The sequence below is a fragment of the Calidris pugnax genome, unplaced genomic scaffold (assembly GCF_001431845.1).
Source record: "Calidris pugnax isolate Ruff unplaced genomic scaffold, ASM143184v1 scaffold211, whole genome shotgun sequence".
In the NCBI taxonomy this organism is placed as follows: domain Eukaryota; kingdom Metazoa; phylum Chordata; class Aves; order Charadriiformes; family Scolopacidae; genus Calidris; species Calidris pugnax.
Genome location: NW_015091083.1, coordinates 8409329 through 8433708, shown reverse-complemented (window position 1 = coordinate 8433708; position 24380 = coordinate 8409329). Strand labels below are relative to the sequence as shown.

General features: G+C 38.1%; 1 protein-coding gene across 1 annotated transcript in view; it reads left to right on the top strand.

The window, feature by feature from the left end:
- Positions 1-24380, top strand: part of CDC42BPB (CDC42 binding protein kinase beta (DMPK-like)) — a 66513-nt gene that overhangs the window by 19145 nt on the left and 22988 nt on the right. The window contains exons 4-20 of the mRNA XM_014957556.1: positions 2623-2771; positions 6699-6792; positions 7972-8172; positions 9962-10210; positions 11179-11258; positions 12292-12458; positions 12558-12677; positions 14334-14467; positions 16200-16442; positions 18255-18365; positions 18887-19131; positions 19311-19416; positions 20005-20129; positions 20952-21057; positions 22854-23002; positions 23640-23734; positions 23822-23901. Coding sequence (XP_014813042.1) covers positions 2623-2771; positions 6699-6792; positions 7972-8172; positions 9962-10210; positions 11179-11258; positions 12292-12458; positions 12558-12677; positions 14334-14467; positions 16200-16442; positions 18255-18365; positions 18887-19131; positions 19311-19416; positions 20005-20129; positions 20952-21057; positions 22854-23002; positions 23640-23734; positions 23822-23901 — 2454 coding nt within the window. The remainder of the gene's footprint in view (positions 1-2622; positions 2772-6698; positions 6793-7971; positions 8173-9961; positions 10211-11178; positions 11259-12291; positions 12459-12557; positions 12678-14333; positions 14468-16199; positions 16443-18254; positions 18366-18886; positions 19132-19310; positions 19417-20004; positions 20130-20951; positions 21058-22853; positions 23003-23639; positions 23735-23821; positions 23902-24380) is intronic.

The window sequence follows — 24380 nt, the reverse complement described above, 5'->3', positions numbered from 1 at the left end:
AGAGAGTGCTGCCGTGTTACAGAACCTGGGCAGATTGGGTTTACTTTCTAGCTGTGCTGTTCATCCTTGATCCTTGTAGAACAGCATGCAAAGCTGAGAACAAAACAAGAACAGACAGCAGAGCTTGATTCTCCAACCTGGAGTGGACATTGATCCTCTGAACGAGAAAGCTCTAGGTTCTGGTGTCTGCTACCAGTGATGTTTGTGCATTATAGCTAGTGTTTCTAAAATACAAAACTGTGTAAGCTGACCCTAAAGCAGAGAGAGAACCTTGGTGTCTTCCCACACCTAGGGCTTTGATGTCCACTTCTGGCTGCATGATAAGGGGTTAAGAACATGAAAAATAAAGAGAAGGTAAGATGTTAAGGTAGAAAAGTGGTAGATGCCGTTGGAGAGTCTAGAAGTAATTGTGGTTTTATTCCCTCTATTTAATATTAGTAGAACATGGGATGATGCAGAACTTAAATATAAGCAAGAAACACAAAATGTTCATTTTCTGGTTCTGCACCTGTAGTTCTTCTTGGTTTAGAGGCAAATACACCATGTGGTAGTGTTTTCTAAACTACCAACTCTTACATGACATCACATGGAAATGCTAGCGTGGCTTTTTTCTGGTTCTTAGAAAGCTTTTGTAGAGACAGTTTGATGGGTCAAGTAAGCCTTTGGTGATTTGGCTGAAGCAGATACAGTGTAGGTAAAACATAGTCCATAAATATTAGAAACTCTTATGTGACCTGAAGTTCTTGATCTTCCAGATGCAAATCTGATAGTGTTTTTGTGACTTACCAGAAAAATTTTCTTTGCCCTTCTCATGAATGAGACCAGGATATGTGTGTTTGTCTGCTGTCAGCCTCTTAAAGGCTTCTGAGTATTCATGAGAGTATTTTGATGTATTTTTTTTCCTTTGTTTTCCAACTACTCTCCCTCTGTTTGATGCAGTCACTTCTCTGAAAGAAATGGGATACCTCTAGATTTTAGCGTCAGAATAGCCTTAATTTTAACCCCATGCAAAGGGAGACGTGCCTCCAGGCAAGAAGATCTTTGTGAATTGGAAGATGAATAGAATTTGACTTACTTATAGAAGCGGTCTCACCATCTTCCTCTGATCCAAGTGCCTCATTTCATGGGTCAGCTGAGTTCTTGCTGAGTTATGAACGCTGTGGGAGCTGAGAGAAGTGCATTACCTTGTCTCTTTGGCAGGCAGGGTATTTCAGCTCCCACAGAAGGCTCTGTAAGTTCTCTTAGCCTTGAATTTAAGAGAATATGCTTTAATAGAATATCCCTTTTAAAAGGTTACTGGTTTCTGTCTGTAGCCTTTTGTTTTCAAACATAATTGTTGCATGTGTACAGTGTTCCAACACATTTAAAATTCCTCGATGGATTGTGCAATATGGACTGCATGATTTCGACATAAGTGCTGAAATTTGCCTATCAGATTAAGCTATAATTTGAATGCGATGGAGAAAAATATCAAAACCTATGCCATTTGGTGTTGCTCTTTTAAGCCAAAAGTTAGTGAGGAAATTATTAGTATTGCACTTTATGTTCTTTTTGGGTTTCTATCTTCTTTAGTTTACTTCCCATGTGAACGATGAATCTGTGGCAGGGACAGTAGGTTGTAGGTTGCTTTGCCTTGAGGAGAAAAATAAGATGACTGCTTTGGAAGGTTAATTCCAGAGTAAGCAGTTATTCCTGAAACCATGTATCATATCATCTTGTAGTACTAGGTAAAGTCATTATACTTTAAAAGATGGTTTGGATTTAGGTGGATGTTGCTAGGAAATAACTAAATGAAATCCTCATTTTGTGGTATGGGAGACAAACAGCAAGTTTCTTTCATGTTACTTTATCCCTATTGGTCCTTTCTGTGGACAGGGTAAGGGCTGAATGGCCTAGGAGGCTGTTTACTTTTTAATTGAAATATATTTAAAAGAACATTAACATTTGATTTTTACATTTCCCACTCTATTGCCTCTGGCTTGACAGTGCTTCTGGCTTGTCATGGGCATTCCTAATGTATAGTGTCATCAAGCCCCTGCCAGCTATGATATGCATCCATGATGTGGCATGTGCCAAGATGTGTATTTGAAGATGTTGATATGATAAGTCCCACTTTCAGAACAGCTAGTAGTATTGAAATGGTACCAAAACCTAAAAGTAGTAACGAAATGTATATTTTAGACTAAGCTGTGTCAAGTATTGTTTTTAACTATAGTTTCTTCTTCCTGAATCATCTGGAAATTCTCCGTTTAAGGATTGACAACCTGCATTAGTTCGGGTGATACTAGATCATTCTTTTTGTGTCTGTAATTAAGACAGAAATAAACTCACTTAGACCTACTTGTTTGTTGCTACCATATCATGGTTATGGGATGGTTTTTGTATGGTAAGAACTGAATGCTGATGTGTCTTCCTTACTGTGATTATTAAAGGAATATGATATCTTTTTACACTAAATAGGCAAATAAAAGTAACGCAGAAAATTACCAATTTTGACAACTTTCTCCAGGCATAGAAAAAAATTTATGAGAGGTTTTTTTGGGGGGATTAGCTGATGAACTTTAATTTCTTTTTCCTTACCAGCTGTCTCAATACTTGACTGCTTTATCTCTCCCTTTTCAGTATCTAGTGATGGACTACTACGTTGGTGGTGACTTACTGACACTTCTCAGTAAGTTTGAAGACAAGCTTCCTGAAGATATGGCTAGGTTCTACATTGGGGAAATGGTGCTTGCTATACATTCCATACATGAGCTGCATTATGTGCACAGGTAAAATACCGTCTCACTTGGCAAAAAACCCCATGTACAATTATATCAAGTTAATCCTAAAGATATTGCTACATATACAAATGGGCACGGTAGCCACAGGCAAGCTATTGTGGGTACTTGCTTACTATATACTGTATAATAGCTGTATAAGCTAATACATTTTAAATATCAAGTTTTGATGGATTGATATTAGAAGCAGTGACATTTACCTCACTAACCTTTTACTAAAGCTTTTCTCTTTAATCAAGCTTCTTGACTTATTCTCAATTCACTCCATGAATATTTGTCTGCCTTTGCCCAAGCCGACCTAGAAGTTTGAAGCAGTTTGAGTTCTCTGCAAATGTTTAGACATTCTTCTGCAGAAGCTCTGCACAGTGAGCCCATGATAACATCAGTGGCTGTATTTACCACAAATGGTTTTTGTAATGAGTGAGCATGTGCCGGTCTAATTGCTTCTACACACAGGATGTATATTCCCCATCAGTGCCTACCGTTGTGTTAAGTCAGGTTGTGTTCTGTAGTAGTTAAGAATATAAAATATTCCTCATTCTCTGTCAGAGGAAACGGGTCAGGAAGGCAGAGTACACTTTGTACGCTTCCTCTGTTTTGGAAGAACTGTGAATAGTGCAAGGGAGACACTCGTTAAATGTTTTGTTTCATCATTACAGGAGTCTTGATCAAGTGAAAATTTCTATCCTTTGTTTGCATTTCAGATTTAACAACTGTGTGTGATCTGTCAATTAGAAAGCCAAGCTAAATGAATTCAGGAAACCTTTGCGGTTGTCTCTTTATATGCTCACTTTATGGCTTGATTTCAATAAACAAAGTTAGAAAATACAGAGTATTAGAGTAGAGAGGTTTTTCAGTTAACTGAAAACTATTTATGGCCGTATGAATAGGTTCAGTGAAAGTCCTGGCTGCGGAGAAGTGGACTTCATAGTAGCTTTTGATCAGGTACATCTTGGTCAGGTCCTTTTACCTCTTTCTGCCTTTATTTCTTAGTCTGTGAGATAAGGACAGTTTTACTGCCTCTTTTGTGAAACTTGCAGGTGAAAGCCATTAGGTAAGTAAGGTGGTTTTTATTTACAATTAGTATTTAGAAGACACCAGGGATTCTCAAACTGTAATGCTTTGAATTCTTCTGTTTGGATTTTGATCTCTGGTAAAAAATTAGGAAGAGAAAAGACACATAAACTCTGTAGTACTCCGGTGAGTAAATGTGGACAGTATGGGGGGGTGGGTTTAAAATGTTTTGGACTCAGAGAAGTTCACCAGAGGCACCATTGCAGCCATTTCTGAGGAAGGGGCCCTGACTAACTGACCAGCTACATCTTTGCATGGGGCTGAAAGAACGTCTCTTGTGGCAGTAGGAATGAATGGCTCTCGAGGCCAAAACAAGCACTTTGAATAGGAGATGTATGAATGCCCAAGAAATTACTGCTTGGCAACTGGAATGGATTAGGAAGAAGCATGATTGCTCTGGAGAGGATTTCAAGGACCCTTTAAAGGCTTATATGACCTGTTAGCTGTAGATAGGAAATGGTGGAGCTCGGAGAGGAGGCATTAAGCTTTTCTGAACAGAAACAGTGTTCCCTTAGGCGAAGCGAGATCTGCATGCAAAGCAGAAAAGCAGAGATGCGTTCGATGAGGTTGGCTCGTGCTTCCAATGGCAGTGAGCCCTGTTCTTTAAAAAACAAACAAACAAATTGTTGTAGATAAGCTTTATTAGTCCTCTGCACTCACTGAACTTGACTTGTGGTTATGGAACCATAAAAGTATCTTGACAGTCTGTGGAAGTGCAATGCATGAAATAAGTTTAACCATAGAAATTTACTAGTGAGTTTATCGGAAAAGCATAATCAAATGGTCTGGTTTTCTGGGTTAGCACGTATTTTTGTGTATTATAACAAGTCAATATGCATTTAACTTATGTTGACAGGCATAGATTAGCATTTACTATTTTGTCTTAATACTGCTAATGAGCAGCGTTATTAGTCAAGTTTCATTAATTAATTTCAAAGCATTAGCCCTTGTTTAAAAAGCGTTAATTCAAGTTTGTGTTGGAAAAAATTATCAGATTGGCAGGATTTTTACACATATGAGGACCTTTTGTTAAATCTGTGTTGGAAAAAATTATCAGATTGGCAGGATTTTTACACATATGAGGACCTTTTGTTAAACCTGTCGTGGTTTTCCTCATAAGCCTCCTCAAGTGTGAAACTGTGGAATTCAGCACCCTAAAAATCAGACATTGTCAACTTTCACATCTACATAGCAAGGGGTGTTAGAGCATTTTTTTTTTTTTCATTGTTCCTAGTAATTCTGGTTTCTTCCTCAAAAATTAAGCTGAAGCCATTGTACAGTTTTTAAGTTTTTGAGCACAAGTAGTGGCATTTGGAACTTCCTATTTGAAAAGCAATATAGTGTTGTATGGTGCAACAAGATTAGTGGATTTAATGTAAAGTACATGTGGTTTTATTTATTACTAATAGATAGTATTATTTGACTAAATATGTTATCTAAAGAAAAACCCAAATCAACACATTTATTGGTTTGGTTATCTTTTTTGGCAAGCTCAGGTAAATAATAGTATTTCAAAATGGCATGGTGATAGGCTACCATGTTGGGAGCTGATCCTGGATGGTGTTGGCTACAGAAAGTGATGGAGACTGGTATATGTTACCTTGGAAGACATGGATGTTCTTCTTTTTATCCTGCAGAATTGGTGCATAACTGATTTGATTCTGTTTTCTGCACTTGCTCTTCTTTCTTCCTTTCTCACCATCTTCCCAACACACTGGCTAAGTGCTCTTAAAATCATTTGAGATATTTTGAGGCTATTAATTTGGGAAAAAAAACCCCAATATAGTACATATCAGGACTGTCTTATTAAGTTGTCTGGATGATTGATCTTTTACTGATACTTTGTGTGAATTTGAGTACAAAGTTATGAAATAGTGTGGCTAATTGGTGGACTAAATTCAGTTAAGGTGCTCTTCAGTAAATCCTTTTTGGCTGCCTTCCTGATATCAAAAAGAATATCAAGTAATGAAATGGGAATCTTAGTTCCATGTTATTTAGTAGCCTTGGCATGCTGTACACCATTTATACCCTGCTATATATATATATATGTAATAATAGGAAGGACTTGTTTTGATATTGGAGACTTTGTAATGTTACTCTATCCTGTTGAAATGGCATTGCCCTGATCCCAGACCTGGGGTAACTCAGTGGCTTGTAGAGTAACTGCTGCATGTACACGAGACCCAGAGAAGCAAATGTGCTGTGCAGTAGCGTATAGAAAGTCTTAGAATCATAGGATGGTTCGAGTTGGAAGGGACCTTAAAGATCATCGAGTTCCAACCCCCCTGCCATGGGCAGGGACACCTTCCACTAGACCAGGTTGCTCAAGCCCCATCCAGCCTGGTCTTGAATAGCAAGTGAAAAACACTGGCCAACAGAAATACTAGGCAAAATTTAGGGAAGTAGTAAAAAAATCTTCCTAGATAAGAAGTTAGAAGTTGGTTATAAATCTTGGAGAAAAACATGAGATTAAAAGATTGCCTTTTCTCTTTTGTCTTTCCTCCCTTGAAACAATATATTGTAACACACATAATCTGAAGATGATGATGAAGTAAACTACCTATCTACCATCAGTCGTATGACTCACCGTAATTGTTCTGCTTGGTTATTTGACTATTCAGAGTTCAACTTTGAGCCGAATCTCTGATGCAATCTAAGGTTTCAATATTGCAGGCAAAGTTGTAAGTTCACCAGGAAGAGAGGGTCATAAATACTGCAATAAAAAGAGTTTGCATCCGTGGGTATCCAACATAAATTTCTTTGTTACTCTGATGCAAGGCGAATCTTTACAAGCAAAGCTAATGTTATGTATTTAAATCATTTTAATTCTTTCTATTTTAACAGGGATATAAAGCCTGATAATGTTCTTTTGGACATGAATGGCCATATACGACTGGCAGACTTTGGGTCCTGCCTGAAAATGAGTGAAGATGGCACAGTACGTATGAAGCAAAATTTAATTGGGTCGCTGGTAGTGGGACCTTCTCAGTGAGTTGCTGGTCTTAAAGCTATTCGATATTGCCAGCCTGCATCGTGGAGGTGACAGATTGTAAGCTTATTGACGTGCTAAAAATTGAGGGAATTGTGTAACTGAACATACTTACAAAAACATTTTTGACATCTTAATCTCCTTGTTTTACATGTAGCTACCATTAAAGTTATCCTTTGATAAACATATCCTTTGATATGTTTCTCTGCCTTTTGTCTTTTCTCCTGCTGGACATTTGAGTTCTGATGAGATTTTTATGAACTGTCCAAAGACCCTTTGTTAAAAAAGGATATTTATTTATTTATGTGTAGGAATCAGAGATGACCAGGAAACCGAGAAGCCATGATAGACTTAAAAATATAAGTCATCCAAAATGAGGAGATAATTAATAAGCAGTTTGCCAAACTGTGGCATGCAACATCGTTTAACGATTTTGGCACAAACTCAGGTCTTGGTGACGTTGTGTAGTCATAAAAGGCCTGCCAAGGATTGACCATATTAAAATGCAGACTGGATGGGAAGGAGTTATAACTGGATATGACTCCTGAGAACATATTCCTAGAGACGAGACCTGCTCTGCCATTGCCCTGATGGTCAGGGCTTCCCTACTGCTTGGGCACAGAGCAATTCCCCACCTTACCCCTGTATTGCATCCAGTTGCACATTGTGCAGTAAGCATTAAACCAACATCTGACATAATAAAATAGGGGAGTACTTGCCCAAGGACCTTGGTTTGTGATCTTTAAATGAAGCTGTAAACTTGGGCATAGCACTGAACTCCCCACGTCATCATTTTTCATTTCAACTTCTGGCAGCCAGTTGCAATTCTAAAGTATAAACAGACACAAAGGCAAAACATTTTCTCCTATTGTCTTCCTGCTGTTTTGGGTTTCCACTGTGTTCAGAATACAATATATTAGCTGATTTTATGTAGAAGTGGACTGGAACTTAATCTTTGTAGTCCATGTTACTTCCTTAATATTTTCTTTATTGCTGTGATTTTTATGAATATCTCCCTTTCCCAAATCACATCCTGGTCTCTCTTTGTCAGAAATACTACTGTCTGAGTGAGAAAGTTGCTGAGAGAACCTGAAAACTTGAGAGAATTATGTTTGCCTTGTTTTTCAGGTACAGTCTTCAGTAGCAGTGGGTACACCTGACTACATCTCTCCGGAGATTCTGCAAGCGATGGAAGATGGAATGGGAAAATACGGGCCTGAATGTGACTGGTGGTCGCTGGGTGTCTGCATGTATGAAATGCTCTATGGTGAAACACCCTTTTATGCAGAGTCATTAGTGGAAACCTACGGGAAGATTATGAATCATGAAGTAAGAGCTGTATTAAACATTTATGCATTCACTGAGCTTATGATGTTTACAGAGAAACTGTTATCACTTAAAGATAATCAAGTGGTGGTAGTTCTTTGCTTTTTCACGGTGGTTTAGAACCTTATTGTCTAGGTTTGTTGGTTCAGGTTTTAGGAATGTTTACTTCTCTGACCTGCAGAAATTGAATTATTTGTCAAATTGAAATTTCTCTCTTAATGCTGATCTTGTTCTTGTTGGAAAATCTAAGCAGGCATCACAAAATTGGAATTAAAACCAACTCTCGTGTTAGGCCTAAAGTTTCCTCTGGGCTGTGCAGGAGAAATGAAGTAACGTATTATTTACACAGCTGAGCACATTTTCAGTCACATTGATAACAGCGCAAAAAAGGGAATAGGCAAGTCATCCAGTGTCAATATGAGCTGCATGAGGAACATGAGGTTTGGGGGGATTCCCCAGAGTGGAAGCGGAAGAAAAACATGAACTTGAGCTGCATGAAGAATGTAACATCAGGGAGTTTGTCCAGGGTGAAAGTGGTAGAGAAGTGTTGGAACTTCTGGGTGCGTTTTGAACACGAGGGAATAAGAAGAAACACTTTGTGGTGTCCTTTCAGGGGCTGTGTTAGGAGGATGTGTTTATGTGTGTATTCATCCTAGGCAGCCAGAAGCTGTTGCGTAGGCTGTAGTGTTGCATTTTCTTCTCCCCAGGATGAGTGCAGTTTACTGTTGTTTACAATGCTCTGCTCTCACAGTGAAGCAATGATGATGGATAAGGCAAGAAATCATTGCCAGAGCTGACACTCTTGCTGTGATTAATATTAATCTCTCTTTTGCTTCAATTTCTTCAGTGAAGTAGCTGGTTGCAAATATAGTTAGTGTAAACTATGGCTACCTGACTCTTTAACTACTTGGGAGGAAATTTGAAGCTGCAGACTTAATTTAATTTCATTTGGACACACAATCAATATGATTGTGTGCTTTTCAATGGAACTTTTAATGTTTAATTTCAGTTACGCTGGTTTTAAACTTGAAGAATTGTATTATAAAAAGATATATACGTGCTATTATCCTTTATTGAAAAACAAAACAAAAAAAAATCTAACCTTCCCTTTTTGACTGTGCAGTGATAGTAGTACCAAGCTAAAATCCAAAAGTTTCTTGCGATTTTTATCTAGAGTAATTTCAGATGTTAGTTGTAATTACAATTTTTAAATCTTAGGTTTGTTTATGATACTCGAAATCTTTGTAAAACGTAGATTGGTAAGAAAAGCAGGTTTTTAACCTGTAAAGTGGAAAAAGACATCCTTAAATACAAAAAAGTTTTGTAAAGAATTGTCTACCATTATGGTTTTTTAAGGAATTGAAATTAATAATATCTCAAGGAGTAAATCTTCAGGAGCTCAGTGGACCTGTGACTAAGAATACCAGGGAGGATCTGCCTTTATTGTAGGATCTTCAATATATTGTAGTGTGTCAGTATTCCTGTATGTCTTTTTAAAAAAGTTTGCTTTTTCCAGTAGAGTTACTCTAATTGCAGTTAGTTTCAAATAGATTTGTATAAAAGAAATTGAAAGGTGATTACTTGGTCTTAAAATGTATTTCAAGGATGCAAAAAATCTATTACTGAATGTATCACATTGTGCTCTGCCACTGCTCGCTGGAACTGCGAACGTGTTTGCCTATTCATTTCCAGTTTTATTGCTGTAATTTAGCATGTTCTTCTTGAAACTACCGTTGAAAGTTATGGAATGGATTCCTTCTCTAAAAATTTCTCTGTTTGTTTTGTTCTCTAGGAACGATTTCAGTTTCCATCCCATGTTACAGATGTGTCTGAAGAAGCAAAAGATCTCATTCAGCGCCTGATCTGCAGCAGGGAACGTAGACTGGGACAGAACGGAATAGAGGATTTTAAGTCTCATGCATTTTTTGAAGGACTTAATTGGGACAACATCCGAAACCTAGAAGCACCTTACATTCCAGAAGTTAGCAGTCCTTCTGACACCTCGAACTTCGATGTAGATGATGATGTATTAAGAAATCCAGTGAGTCTTTGTTTTTAAATATTACTAATGGAAGTATGCGACCTTGCTGCCCTGTAAGGTAGTTGTGAGAACTTATTTTCAAAGTGAGTAATATGAAAGATGAAAAATAAGTAATTTCAAATGTGAAGAATTCAAGTTTTTAATATCTTTGGCATTTTGAGTTACCAGAAATCATGAGCTGCTATTCTAAATTGTGGTACTTGCCAAAATGGACTACTGTTACATAGTCAAAATTAAAACATATTTAGGTGGAGAAAAAAGCCTTTAGTTGACTTTCTTTTTTACCTTTACAAGGAGGTATTATTTAGATTTATTCCTTTTCAAAGGTCAAAAAAATTCTGTCTTCAGAAATACACATATATTCTCCATGCAGTTTTGCAATCACAGCTGTTCAGGTGAGAGACCTCACACTGCTACTTTTCCACTTACTTAAGAACCAGGAGGATAGTTTTTGGAGTGGAGACCTTCGTGTTCCCCTCCTCCATTTCTGTTGTGTAGTAGTTTATAAAGTCAGGTCAGGAGGAGCAGAGGGCTTTCGTGGTAATTTGTTCATCACCTTGTATTCCAAGAAATGAAGAGCTTTTGGCATGCTTTTTGATTGCGCATCTAACAGTAACTGGCATACTAAAACTAACAGCATGCATTTTGGTGCCAGGTCACTTTTAATTAAGAGCTTGAAATTTCGGGTTTTCTTTTAATGGTTGCATTGTGTTTTGAACGTGTTGAAATGCTGTACTTTCAAGTGCCAGTTCAAGAGGCTCCTAAATTCAGGTCATTATATTAAGCGACCTAATCTGAAATAAAGTTTGTCCAGGGACAATGGAAGGCTCTACTGCCAATTGTGAATTGGAATGTGCTAAGGAAAGTTTTTCCATTAGTTGTTTCTCTTCGACCACTGAGGTTAAATCAAATGCCTTTAGCCTGTATGGGTTGTCGTTTGGGTTTTCATGCAGTTTGTTTTCATGCAGGAAGTGGTGCCACCAAGTTCTCATACAGGCTTTTCTGGATTGCATTTACCATTTGTTGGGTTTACATACACAACTGATAGGTAAGCAAAAGATATGTTGTTCATTATACTTGTTTCTCAAATGCAGCTAATTCTAGGAAGTTGTTGTTTTTATGAACATGTAGAAAGATTGATGTCCATGGGCGTATCTATGGATAAATCCTTCTCCCTTTTTTTTTTATAAGTATCTGAACATACTTTGATCATGCTTGCCAAGATCAGATGCTTTTGTAATTAATACTTAATCTATTTGAATTGAATGAAATTTAAGGGACTAGATGTGTTACTAGGAATTGGTTATAAACGTGCTCTTCCTGCAATGAGTGGCTGAGAGCAAGTCCTGTCCATGTTGTGTGCCCGCCAGGAACAGTTCAGAATTAGCTCACTGCGTTATAAACATGCTCTTCCTGCAATGAGTGGCTGAGAGCAAAAGACATGTTGTGTGCCTTCCAGGAGCAGAATTAGCTCACTGCTCCAAAGTCCTGCTAAGGCTAAGTTTGCCCATCTTTGAAATGGCCTCCATCTGACATCAGACATCCGTCAAACATACACTCGTCTCTGATCTTAAGGTTACTCTGCCCTGTTTGTTATTCCCTCATTTCCCTTTGCCAGGGTTTGTTACCTCCATGCAGTACTGTTACTGAAAGAACCCAGTACACACAGCTCATCCTTTTCAGAGTGAAAATCATGTGGCTTATCTTAAATTCATCTTTGTCACACATGAAACTAAACTTTTGGGTTGTTTCTCAGCTCTCAGTGCACTTTCCATTCTGCTTACTTTGCTGGTAGGCAGTAGTAACCTTTGGCGTAGGAGAGTTAACATTTTCAACCATTCAGGCAGTTTGTACAGCATCATTAAAGTCCTGAATGCAAGTATCTTAATGCTACAGAAGGACACACAGTAGCTAGGGAATAATAACTTTATCTGCCCTGACAGTTCACTCAATAGTAACAATTACTGCACTAATTATTCTTGTAAGTTTAAGGTGCGTCTTCAGTGGAATCCCAGCATGTCGCTGCTGTAGACTGCTGTGAGTATTTATTAAAACATTCTAACTTACGTATTTGTTTTCAGCTCTTTATCTGATAGAGGCACTTTAAAGAGTGCGATGCAGTCTGACACTGTAACCAAAGATACGGATGTACAGCGTGACTTAAAGAACACTTCACAAATTGAAGGCTATGAAAAGAAAATACGGAAATTAGAGCAAGAAAAGCAGGATTTGAACAGAAAACTGCAAGGTTAGTGGTTTATGTTTGTTTGAATCCTTAGTTCTGGTCATTGAGACAAATTGGAATGTATTTTATTGAAAATCTTTTCCTTCCTTTTCTGATTTTAAGAATCTACACAGACAATGCAGAACCTCCAAGCTCCGGTGTGTGTTACGGTAAATACAAGCCGCGATAAGGAGATTAAAAAATTAAATGAAGAAATTGAACGGTTGAAGAACAAATTAACAGGTAAGCCTCTGGCATGGTAATTATAGTGATGCAATTTATTTTGCTACTCCTAGTAACATTATGTACTGTGTTTTTGCAATCATTAGAATTAATGTTCTTGAGATGCTAAGAAAACAAAAGGTTTTTCAAAGACTCATTCAATATTAAGAGGCATTTCAGTTTTTCCAGATGAGCACTTAACTTTTGTTTCCACTTGCTTGGCCTGATAGCGTATACCAGCATGGGGAGTCTAGAGTACAATGGATTGTGTGGATGGGCTCAGTTAAATATTTTGTGTGATTTTTTTTTTCCATAAAAATCCCAGGAGAACCTGTTCTCTTAGTCCTGTTTTTTTGGGGGGAGTGTTGTTTTGGAAGGGTTTTATTTGGAGGCCGGTGTAAGAGACAGTGGGGAGAAAAGACTAGTTGCACTTTAGTAACGTAAGGTGGTGGTGCTGGTAGTGGGATGTGTAATAATGGTTCACATTTAAATATTTCTGAGCTCCTGCTCCTTTTGTGTTTCTGTCTGGTGATGCATTAATTAGGAAGCACTGAGCTTTGCAGGAAAACAAATACTGGCATCTGTCCCAAGAGAAGACTGACTCATCCATATCACTGAAAATCTGTTGCTTGACAATGCTATTAGTTTATCCCTACAAACCTCCTGTTAGTGTCTAATTTTTAAGTGGGAATCAGTGATAAACAAAACAGTAGTTTTGAATCCTAATGACTTGGCTGAGAGGTTTATAGGGGCCTGTAGCAGCATAAGGGAGTTCAGATGCTGAGTTGCTGATGCTGGTTTCCTGCCTGCCCACCCCCTCTGCAGTTTGGCAGTGTACCCCCTTTGTAGGTACATGCATTGCAAAAATCAGCTCAGCTTCCTTACATAGACTATTGTTCCTAAAAAAAGCTATTCTTGTGTATTCTGGAATTAGAGTTGAGTCAAAATAGTTACATTAAGCTGCTGCCTCTGCAAGTGGTTCAGTTTTATCTAGCTCTTCAGCCAATGATATCCTGTTAAATATAAAAAGTAGCAGTATGGTCTGGTTTAAAAAGAAGTAGTATTGGTTTGTGTAGGTTGGGAAGAGGTTTGTACTGACATGGGGAAAGGAATAATACTTCAATCATTACAGCAGTGCTTGGGATCCCTGAATACGTAGGTCCAGTTTCTTGTTCTGCCACAGACATCGGTGGAACTCGAGTGGAACTAGATAATCTTTAAGGTCCTTTCCAACTCTAACCATTCTATGAGTCTGTTATTCCTATAAACAGTCCTTTCCTGTCTTGCTGGACTCACTAGTGACCGACTGTAGCCTTGTTTGTCATATAATGAAAACTATTTAGGAGACAAATTGCTAGAACTGGAATTAGAACAACTTGAGTTTATTTCAATGTTTTCAAGGGCTAGAAGTTGAGTTCTTAAAAAGCAAAGTCTTGTGCTAAGGCTTTGTCGCTTAGACATCACAGTCTTCGGGAATAGTCTTCTTTAATTGGCTGAGAAAATCAAAATTATTTGGAGATGTCAGTGCCCTGAAGTTACCTTAAACAGTCTAACATGGTGGGAATGGGAAAGAAGTTGATTTTCTGAGCGAAGCGTTGCCAGTTTGCTTGAGTAATGTTGCCTGCTTTAATGGTATGAGTTTGAGATCAGTTACTTTTAATATGTATTAATCTACAGATATAAGTAAACTGGAAGGACAGCTTGCAGATGCAGTAGCTTTTCGCCAGGAGCATGAAGACTCTATACACAAGTTGAAAGGACTAGAAAAACAGTGCAGAGTCCTGCGGCAAGAAAAGGAGGACCTTCATAAGGTATTGATCCAAAGAGAGATGTTTAAAAATGGTCATGTGAAGTAATTTTAAATGTTCCTTTTTAAAATTATCCTGAGATGTTAGTGAACCTGTTAATTTCATTGGCAGTACAGTAGTTTTCCAAAGTTGTACACTTTCTTTTATGGAAGCTGATAGACATTATTTCAGATGTGTTCTGCTAGATGGAACAAACACCTAAAGAGTGGGCTTAGTTTAATTGTTTATTCTTAACTGTTTCAGTAGAAGTCAAAAGGCAATCAAGAAAATTTGAAAGGCTTCTCAAGCACTGGAACAGGCTGCCCAGGGAAGTGGTTGAGTCACCATCACTGGAGGTTTTTAAAAGATGTGTAGATGGTGGTGCTCAGGGACATGGTTTGGTGGTGGACTTGGAACTGCTAGATTAATGGTTGGACTCGATGATTTTAAAGGTCCTGTCTAACCTAAATGATTCTATGATTCTTTGATAATATATACAGGAGTTAAACTCAGATCTGTGGCTAGTAATCAGTTCTGTAGATACCAAAAAGCGTGTGTATACGTCTATAGATATATGAAGAAGTTAATAGAGCTAGGTCACTGTTCCAGCTTGAGCCCACTTACTCTTTGCAATGCCAAAAGGTTAACTATTGCTTAAGGCTGAGGATTACTTTTATGTAATTGCTGCATTTATTTACTGTTGTGTAAATTACACCTTTGTTTGCTTTGTAAAATTAACAGTATCTTAGTTTGTCAGCAAAATATTTTGCAGTAAATAGGGCTTTGCATATACTCCGTACCACTTTCAATAATACAAAAAACCACGTTACCTGTATTCAAATAGCTAGTTTTGGAAAAGTCTAGCAGCTGTAGTGTTCATGTGACATTTAGTTGGACCCAAAAGTAATCCATAGGCCAAAATCGCTGGGTTTTTTGCCCACTAGAATTTAACAGTCTCTCGTCTGTCTTTTAACCACTGGTATGGGCTACTTTACCAGAGTGTGTGAATAGCAGAGAAGGCAAATCTGCTCCTCCTGGTTTGAACACATGCCTTTTGGGAAGCTAATGAATGCTCCTGCAGTGCTCCTACCAACGGCAACAATTTTTAGAAGTCCTTTAGCCAATATACATTTGTTCTGTTGTCTAGTTTTGCTCTTTTTCTTATTTTTTTTTTCTCCTATTCTCAAATGATTTTATATAGAACATTCGATTTGTATTTTAATCTTGTTAACTCTTGTTAACTACCTGCTGGAAACAGCTTTTATACTTTCAATTAAAGTATTAGAGCCTCACAGTTTGTTCTAAGGAATCTTCCTTGGTTTTCTGAAGAATTTCACAGGATTTGCTGCAGTGTCTCAATGCTAGTACAGTGTATTTTAGGGCTCCCTTGAATGTGCTGTCTGCTAAAAGGCTCCTTTAAAAAAGGTTGCTGTTGTGCAGGTACGTGGTGATAATCTAAAATTAAGGTATTTAGAAGTGAGGTGGCCCTGTATAATCAAATTTATAAGAAAGACTTCTGGAACACCAAAGGTGCTCTTGGAGTTGCCACAATAACTGCTGTCTTGGTATGTCACTGCAGCTGCTTAGCCACAGGAAAAAAAAAAAAAGTGTAAATTAAGAATTAGAAATAATATTTAGATATTATGTAAGGTGATTGAGCTTTCAAGTCATTCTTATGTAGGTCCAGTTCCTTGCTTCCTGGAAAGACTATACGGAGTTCAAATAACTCTTTTTATAATGTCTTTGTTTAAACCAGCAACTCGTAGAAGCCTCAGAGAGATTAAAGATGCAATCCAAAGAGTTGCGGGATGCCCACCAGCAGAGGAAGCTGGCTGTGCAGGAGTTCTCCGAGCTCAGTGAGAGGATGGGAGACTTGAGGTCCCAAAAGCAGAAGCTGTCTCGGCAACTTCGCGACAAAGAAGAGGAGGTGGAAATGAGCATGCAGAAAATTGATGCCATGCGACAGGACATCCGTAAATCAGAGAAGATCAGAAAAGAGGTAGCTTGATAAAATAGCTAACAATAACATGTTTCAGCCGCTGCTTATTCAGCATCTCCTATGTGATTGTATTGAAAAATTGGGTCTGTTAGCGGTAATTTTCTTTGGGGATTGTATTGAAAAATTGGGTCTGTTAGCGATAATCTTTGTTCATCTGTAAGAAGTTGCCCCGGTAACTCTTCCATGTAACTTTGCTACAGTTCACAAAATAGGCCTTAAATTTGTTTCAAAATATTTTACTGATATATCAGGAAATGAACTGAGTCTTCTTGTACCCAGGCTGATTTTAATCCAGAGGAAACTATTCTTGATACGCCCAGCTTCTTAGTTCTTGTGTTTTGATTCTTGCAGACTCTGACTCATAGTCAGCTTGAAACCTAGAAAGCTTAATGTCTTCATGTGCTTTAAGGTTGGAGTATTCTGTCTTCCTTTGTTTTTTTTTAACTGAGCTTTTCTCTTCAGCTAGAGGTGGGAGTAGTGATACAGGCTAAATATGTGGTTTTCCTTCCTCTGTATTTAGTCACTGTAGAGAATGTCTGTAATATCTTTAAGCAAGCTAATTTCCAATTAGTATTCTAGGCAATTTACAGTTTTACATAAGATGAAGTTGATAACCAGAAGAGGGCATAAGAAACAGCTATTGTGGTTAACCCAGAGTGTTTTAATCACTGAAAAATCATAAAATTTTATGTATTCTCTGGGTGAAGTCTAGAAAAGAAATTCAAGAGCTTTATAAAACATCGCTAGAAAACTTGTAGCAAATTGAAGGGTAGTCTGTGAAAATGTAGTAAGAGATGAAGTTTCTCAGACTTTTATCCTTGAATAAGGAATGGTAGTTAACTGGGAAAGGCAAAGGGCTGTGGCACCTCATCTCTAGAACAGAGTGCAGGAGGCATTCAAGTGTTGTTGCTTATTCAGTTAAATATTCCCATGCAGGGCTCTATAATCTCCTGTCTTTGTTCTTACAAATCCCTCTGTTCTCCCCTTCCTAACAACCGTATCAATCTTCTAGTCAGAAGATGGTCTGTAAGTTCATTATTTTGGCCCACAATTCTAAATACAGTCCTTTTATAAACAACATTGCAAGTTGAATCTGAATGCAGAAAAGCAAATCTTACTCTTCCTGTCAGGTTTTAAAACTGTGCCACTCTTGTTTGAGTTGCAACAGTTGCCTTAGTTGCCACTTAATCTAAATTGTCTTTCTGATAAGCTGTCTGAAGTCGATAAATGGATGATCAAGCTTATTTTGTTCCATAATTGCAAGGTGAAAGTGTTCAGTGTTTGTATTTGAAGTGTTTTGCAATAATTTGGCTCAAAGGTTGGGATTTGTAACCTGCCTTAGTAAATACTGAGGCATACAGCAAGGTGAAAGTGTTCAGTGTTTGTATTTGAAGTATTTTGCAATAATTTGGCTCAAAGGTTGGGATTTGTAACCTGCCTTAGTAAATACTGAGGCATACAGGAGGTGACCTGTAAATGTGGGGGATTTTCTTCTTTCACGGCTGCAATGACTTCGTAGTGCCATTTCCTTCTCTTGGCATTGACAGAAGCCCTGCAGTTATCCCTGCATATATTTGGTGTAGTTCATACCAGTACATATCAGTACATATCAGTTCATATCAAAAAGTCATGTAGTAATAGTTCTACTGCATGACACGGATGGATGCCTGACTCACTGAAGGCAAAACAATTACCATGACATTCTGAGATGATTGTTACAGAAACAAGGAAAACTTGCTGCTCCTCCTGATGGAGGAAATGAAATGAATGATAGAGGTATATTGAAATGACTAAAAATTCCTCTTGTTACAGCTGGAAGCCCGACTTGAAGAAGTTGTAGCAGAAGCATCAAAAGAACGCAAGCTTCGTGAGCACAGTGAGACCTTCTCCAAACAACTGGAAAATGAACTGGAAGCTCTAAAGGTTACTTGTTTTTTGACAAACGTTTACTCATGGCACAGGAGCTGCAATAGTTTCGCTTACTCAACTGTTGATACCTGTGGGAGACTTAAAAACCACAGCATTACTAGAAACCTGCCCTAAACTATTCAGATTTATTTGCTTTTTTGCTTGAAAGACTTCAGTATCTTATTTCACTGAATTTCACTGAATTTTTTTAGAGTTGGAAGGGACCATAGAGATCATATTGGACACTAATGTTTTTTAAATGTCCCATTTATATAAATTCTAAGCAGATCCTGAATCAGCGTTGTCCAAATCTGTTCTCTCTGCAACCCATTTGAACCTCTTATTAGAGTTGTGTAAACAGAGCAGTCACTTATGGGGCTTAATGCTTGGAGACTGACATAGGCACCTTTTAAATCACTCAGTGCCCAAATAAAAAATTTTCCCAAGTGCCACCAATCGGACAATTCTAGATTTAAATAATATTCCCCAAATTTAAAGACCGTAGTCTCTTCCTGACGGTTTTTCTTCTTCTGCAGCTGAAGCAGGGAGGCCGGGCAGCAGGTGCCACACAAGAACATCAGCAGGAGCTTTCTAAAATTAAGTCTGAGCTGGAAAAGAAAATCCTTTTTTATGAAGAAGAGTTGGTCCGACGAGAAGCCTCACATGTTTTGGAAGTAAAAAATGTGAAAAAGGAAGTACATGATTCAGAGAGTCACCAGCTTGCACTGCAGAAAGAGATAATGATATTAAAGGATAAATTAGAGAAAACAAAGCGAGAGAGGTAAGTTTTTGGGCATGACTCATTAACTATGGATTTCTTTTTTTGTGTATTGCATTGCATAGGTATTTGTGCAAGCTGGTATTTCACCTTGACTCTGTTTATTCCTTTTTGAAAATCCCAGTCTACAGGTTCAGTAATGTTACAGTATAAGTGTTTCTATTTCTTGTCCTTCTCCTTAGGCACAGTGAAATGGAGGAAGCAGTAGGAACAATGAAAGAGAAATATGAGCGTGAAAGATCTATGCTCTTGGAAGATAACAAAAAGCTAACAACAGAAAATGAGAGGGTAATTATTTTAGGAAACATTTTAAAGCAAAATATAGCTCTTACTTCATTACTTTCTGATGTTGAAGTAGTCTTCTCATTGATCAGAACAGGATCTGTGAATGTTCGGGCAGTATCTGAATAAAATAAATGTCATTTTCGCCATATAAATGTCCCAGATCTGGCTAAATGATAACTTTAGCATCTCAGTACTGTGCTTTGTGGCATTGATTCTCACAACTCAGAAGACACCACCTTGTGATTGCTTCATGAAGGCTGCACAGAGAAGGAAGCTTTTCCAAAGAGTCCCTGCCTTCCTGAGAGCTTACAGTTAAACCTCATTCCTCTCGATGACCTCTACACTTACTTTTTCTTTTCCTTTGTTTTTGATTGTTTTGTGTGAACTGGCAATGTGTTCTTCTTTGCTCAGGAGCTGGTCCCCCGTTCCACAAAAAAAGAAACCTTTCCTGTTCTTTGGTCTGTGTTAGAACTTCCATATAATGCAGGGTGGTCTTGTTTGTTCAGATTCTGTAGGCGTGTGTAGACATAGGCATACCTAAAAAGTCTGAAACTGACGTAAATCACAAGTGGCATCAATTTTTTGTTTCAGCTCTGCTCCTTTGTGGACAAATTAACAGCACAGAACAGACAGCTAGAAGATGAGCTCCAAGACCTAGCAGCAAAGAAGGAGTCTGTTGCTCACTGGGAAGCTCAGATTGCAGAAATTATCCAATGGTATGTGCTATTTGGAGATCCAGATGGACACTTTCAACTTTTGAAATATTTATTGGCCTTTTTTTTTTTTAATGTATAGCTAGGCCCTTTCTCTATGTCTGGGACCAACAAAAGCATGGTGCTTCTGAATGTTGATTGACTGTTTCTCTTCTGCTTTCTAATATTGCTAAGTAGTAATGACAAGTGAAATTTTCAGATGCTGTTAAGTTTGAAGGAGAGGGTTTTGGTGTCAACTCAGTCTCTAAAGTGGTCAGTTAAGTTTGAAGGAGAGGGTTTTGGTGTCAGCTCGCTTCAGTCTCTAAAGTGGTCGTTAAATCACCCCATATGGAATATTTTGATAGATTTGTTCAGGAAGATGGTGCATGTTAACGTAGAGAACCTCACTAGCTGTACTAGGCAAGTGCTAGTACAGCTTCAGGTCAGTTTTTCCCTCTGTTATTTGCTGTTTTAGCAAGCTGCCTGCAGGTATTTTCAGCATGCAAACAAGGAGGACTTGAAGGTAGCCCTTACAAAAATTGAGCAAGCAATATGCAGATCATGTTCCAAACAATAGCAGTGAACCTCTGCAGAACTCTTGCTGATGGTGGAAGGGAAACTTCAGTTTCCCTAGCAACGGCCACAATCAAGAGAATCAGATAAAAGAAAAATCTAAGGCAGGCAATCCAAGATGTATTCAGTTTTCTGTTGCTGGGAGAGTTTTTCCTGCTCTGTCCATTACTGTATGTCCCTAAATCCAGTGCACTCTGGTTGTTTGGTGGTACAGTATTTGGTGCTATTAGCCGTAGAACTGTTAAGTAACAGTTTTTTGTAATTGCCCAACAGGGTAAGTGATGAGAAGGATGCTCGTGGCTATCTCCAAGCCTTAGCTTCCAAGATGACAGAAGAACTAGAATCATTGAGAAGTTCCAGTCTGGGGTCACGAACACTGGTAAGAAAAAAACAAGCATCCAGGCTCTCCTGGGGATGTCCAAGTAGCTACATTTTAGTTTTCAGCTATCTGTTCATAATCAGAATTCTTTTATCATAAATCCTCTGCTCTGCTTTCTAGTTTTTATCTATTGCTTGCGAAATGCATCTAGGTAATCTGATCAGAATTTGATAATTACAGGGGGCAGTTGTTTCACACTAGTATCTGCCATCACAAACTGCTTTAAACAGTACAGAGGAAAGAAGAAGCAATAACTTAAACCATTAAAGGGGAGTACAGAAATGTACCTCACCCTGTTAGATGCAAGTGAATAATTTTAACTGCTGTTACACTGAGATAACAAAGTAAGTTTTCTTTTGTGAACAAGTATTAGATGGTTGATATTGTTACAAACTAGTGACATGCTGAGAGCATGTAGCTTTATTTACATGCAGAACGATGAGACCTTGTGCCATAGTTTTCCCATACAGTAGTAACATGAATTAAAAGAAAAAAATCTGCAAAATAGAAGAGCCTCATGAAGGAATATGGTTTCAAAGACAAAAACAGTTTTTCCTTGGCAGGTACTAAATACCTGCATAAGGAAAGGGAGAGCTGTTTCCAGCTAGGCATGGAAGCCCTAACAATGCCAGTCAGTACAGTCTACCATGTAAATACCTGCATAAGGAAAGGGAGAGCTGTCTCCAGCTAGGCATGGAAGCCCACATCCCTACCAATGCCAGTCAGCACAGTCTGCCACAGAGAGTCCATCTGCTGCTGGTTTATACAGAAAAGAAGTTACTCATCCCTTCCAAACGGATGAATTAGGAGAGAATACAAGAAAGTTATGACTTCCTATGAGCTAATATTTGCCTACAATCATCAAGAGAGGGTTATAATATTGAGAGGCTTAATAGGAAGAAAAATCAGATCAAATGCAGTTGGTATTTTCGTTGTAGCTGCTGCCAAAGAATGCTCTCTGTTCTTTATATTACAGCTGGTTTTGTAACCTCAGCAGAACCTGATCTAAGGCAGTTATTTTTCAACATAAAAAAATGCCTCTCATTTTCATGACTGTTATTTGCAAGTTCATGTGTGACTAGAGAGATCTAAGGCAGTTATTTTTCAACATAAAAACTATTTGCAAGTTCATGTGTGACTAGAGGGATATCACAGAATCACAGAATCATCTATCAAGGAATACCAAAAATGTAGTCCACGCTGAAAAGTTCCTGGAAAAGCTTGGAATATTAGCTTTTGGGGGGCAGTAGGAAATTGCATGGTATAAGCAGAAGTATAGCTAAGTATGCTACTTAGCAAGCTTAAGAATTGTTTAGGCAAATGTTCTACTTATCTTAGGTATCTCAAGACCAGATTATTTCATTTTTTTATGGTTTTCCTACTCCTGGTATGTTTTAGATTAGTATGTTTTACATTAAATATTGATGCTTATCTCATGTTTGAAAGTCTAGTATGTCACTGGACACTGCAAGTTTTATACTCTTTTCTAGATTGGACAATGAAAACTAGCCATTTTCAACAGGTTTGCTCAGTTTGAGTTCCAAGCATCAGTGATCCAGCATTTTGGTTTCAAGCATATTGTGTTAGTGGTTTAACTAATGTAAAAGTTGCTTATTACTTCCATTTTTGTGTAACAAAGTCTGACTATCGAATGATTTCCATGCAGCAGGTATACTGTCCATAACTAATTAAAAAAGCATTCTCTGAACCAGTGTGAAAGCTAAATTATGTCTTCGAACAAGAACAGGAATATCTTTAGACAGTTGATATTAATATTCAGTAACTTCCTGCAACAGGATCCACTGTGGAAAGTGCGGCGCAGTCAGAAGTTGGACATGTCAGCTAGGCTGGAGTTACAGTCTGCCCTCGATGCAGAAATTCGTGCCAAACAACTAGTTCAAGAAGAGCTACGGAAAGTTAAAGATGCAAACATATCATTTGAAAGGTAACGAGGGCTTTGGTTCTGATTGGGTTTTAATGTACTGCTCTAAACTGCTGATTACAATAGTAACCACTTTCTTATAATGGCCCCTTGTGCCTGGGATATTGGGCTGCCAGAAAGATCCCATTCTCCAGTCCACACGTTTCTTACATAGTCAAATGAGAACTGTAAAAAATTCTTCTAGTAAATGTTTCACTGCTGTGAATAGCTTGGTAGTAAGATACAGATCTTGAGCACCTGAGGGGAAAAAAAAAAAAAAGCATAAGAGCAAATTCAAACCAAATTCAGTACTTTTTCTTAGACTAACTGGAAAGTAGACATTCGTGGGAATTAAAAGCCAAACTACTATTGGAGTAATTTTGTTTGGCAGGTGTCTGCAATGATAGTAGGAGTCTCAAGTAAAGTTTTCACTGTCTAGTCAAGTAGTGAGATGCCTGTTCAGGGGAAAAATAAAAATTAATCAGCCTTAAGAAAAAAAATAATCTTTAGAAACACACCACCACTCCTCAAAAAAACCCCAAACAAAATGACATTTTCCAGTACTCTGAGATGCAGGGCCAAAAATGAACAAGGCTATGCACTGGCATTCCTGCCTTTGAGGTATTTCAGACTGCATTTTGATTATATTGTATTGCTTTAGTAAATTGAAGGAATCGGAAGCAAAAAATAGGGAACTGCTGGAAGAGATGGAAGCTTTGAAGAAGAAACTGGAAGAAAAATACAGAACAGATTCAGGTAATTAAAGTTACTGTGTTTTAGCAGAGTTCTAACACCACCTGCCATGTTGCCTTTTAGCTAAACCTGTTCTGCTTTGGGTTTTAGGTCTCAAACTTCCAGATTTTCAAGATTCCATTTTTGAATATTTCAACACCTCTCCTCTTGCACGTGATCTGACCTTCAGAGTGAGTTATTATGTAAAATAACTGTGAAAATGTGATGAGTGAATCATAGTTTTGTTACGTATAAGTAACACTTGGGCGCTATATGGCACATTTGGATTTGGCACATCAGCCAAATTAGCGTGCCACAGAATTGGATGCCCAGTAGATGTCAGATTGCTTGGCATTTTGTAGAGAAGCTGGTGCCTTTGGGAAATATTCCCAGAAGCTCACATTTAATTATTTCCCATTCTAGCTTCTTTGTTTAGGTTAATCTCAAACGTTTGGCTAAATAATACATATGCAAGGATTTTTGGAAAGGCTGGCACGCCCTGTTACAAATAAGAGATTAAATGCTTTGCAGTTGGAAGATGCTGGTTAATACAAGGAAAAGGATTCACACAGTTCAAGGAGTGTTTAAACAGATATGTAAAATTGTTGGCTCCAGATCTTAATGGAGTGGTTAGAGCAGAAGGAACTGGGAAGAGAATCAGAGGGCCCAC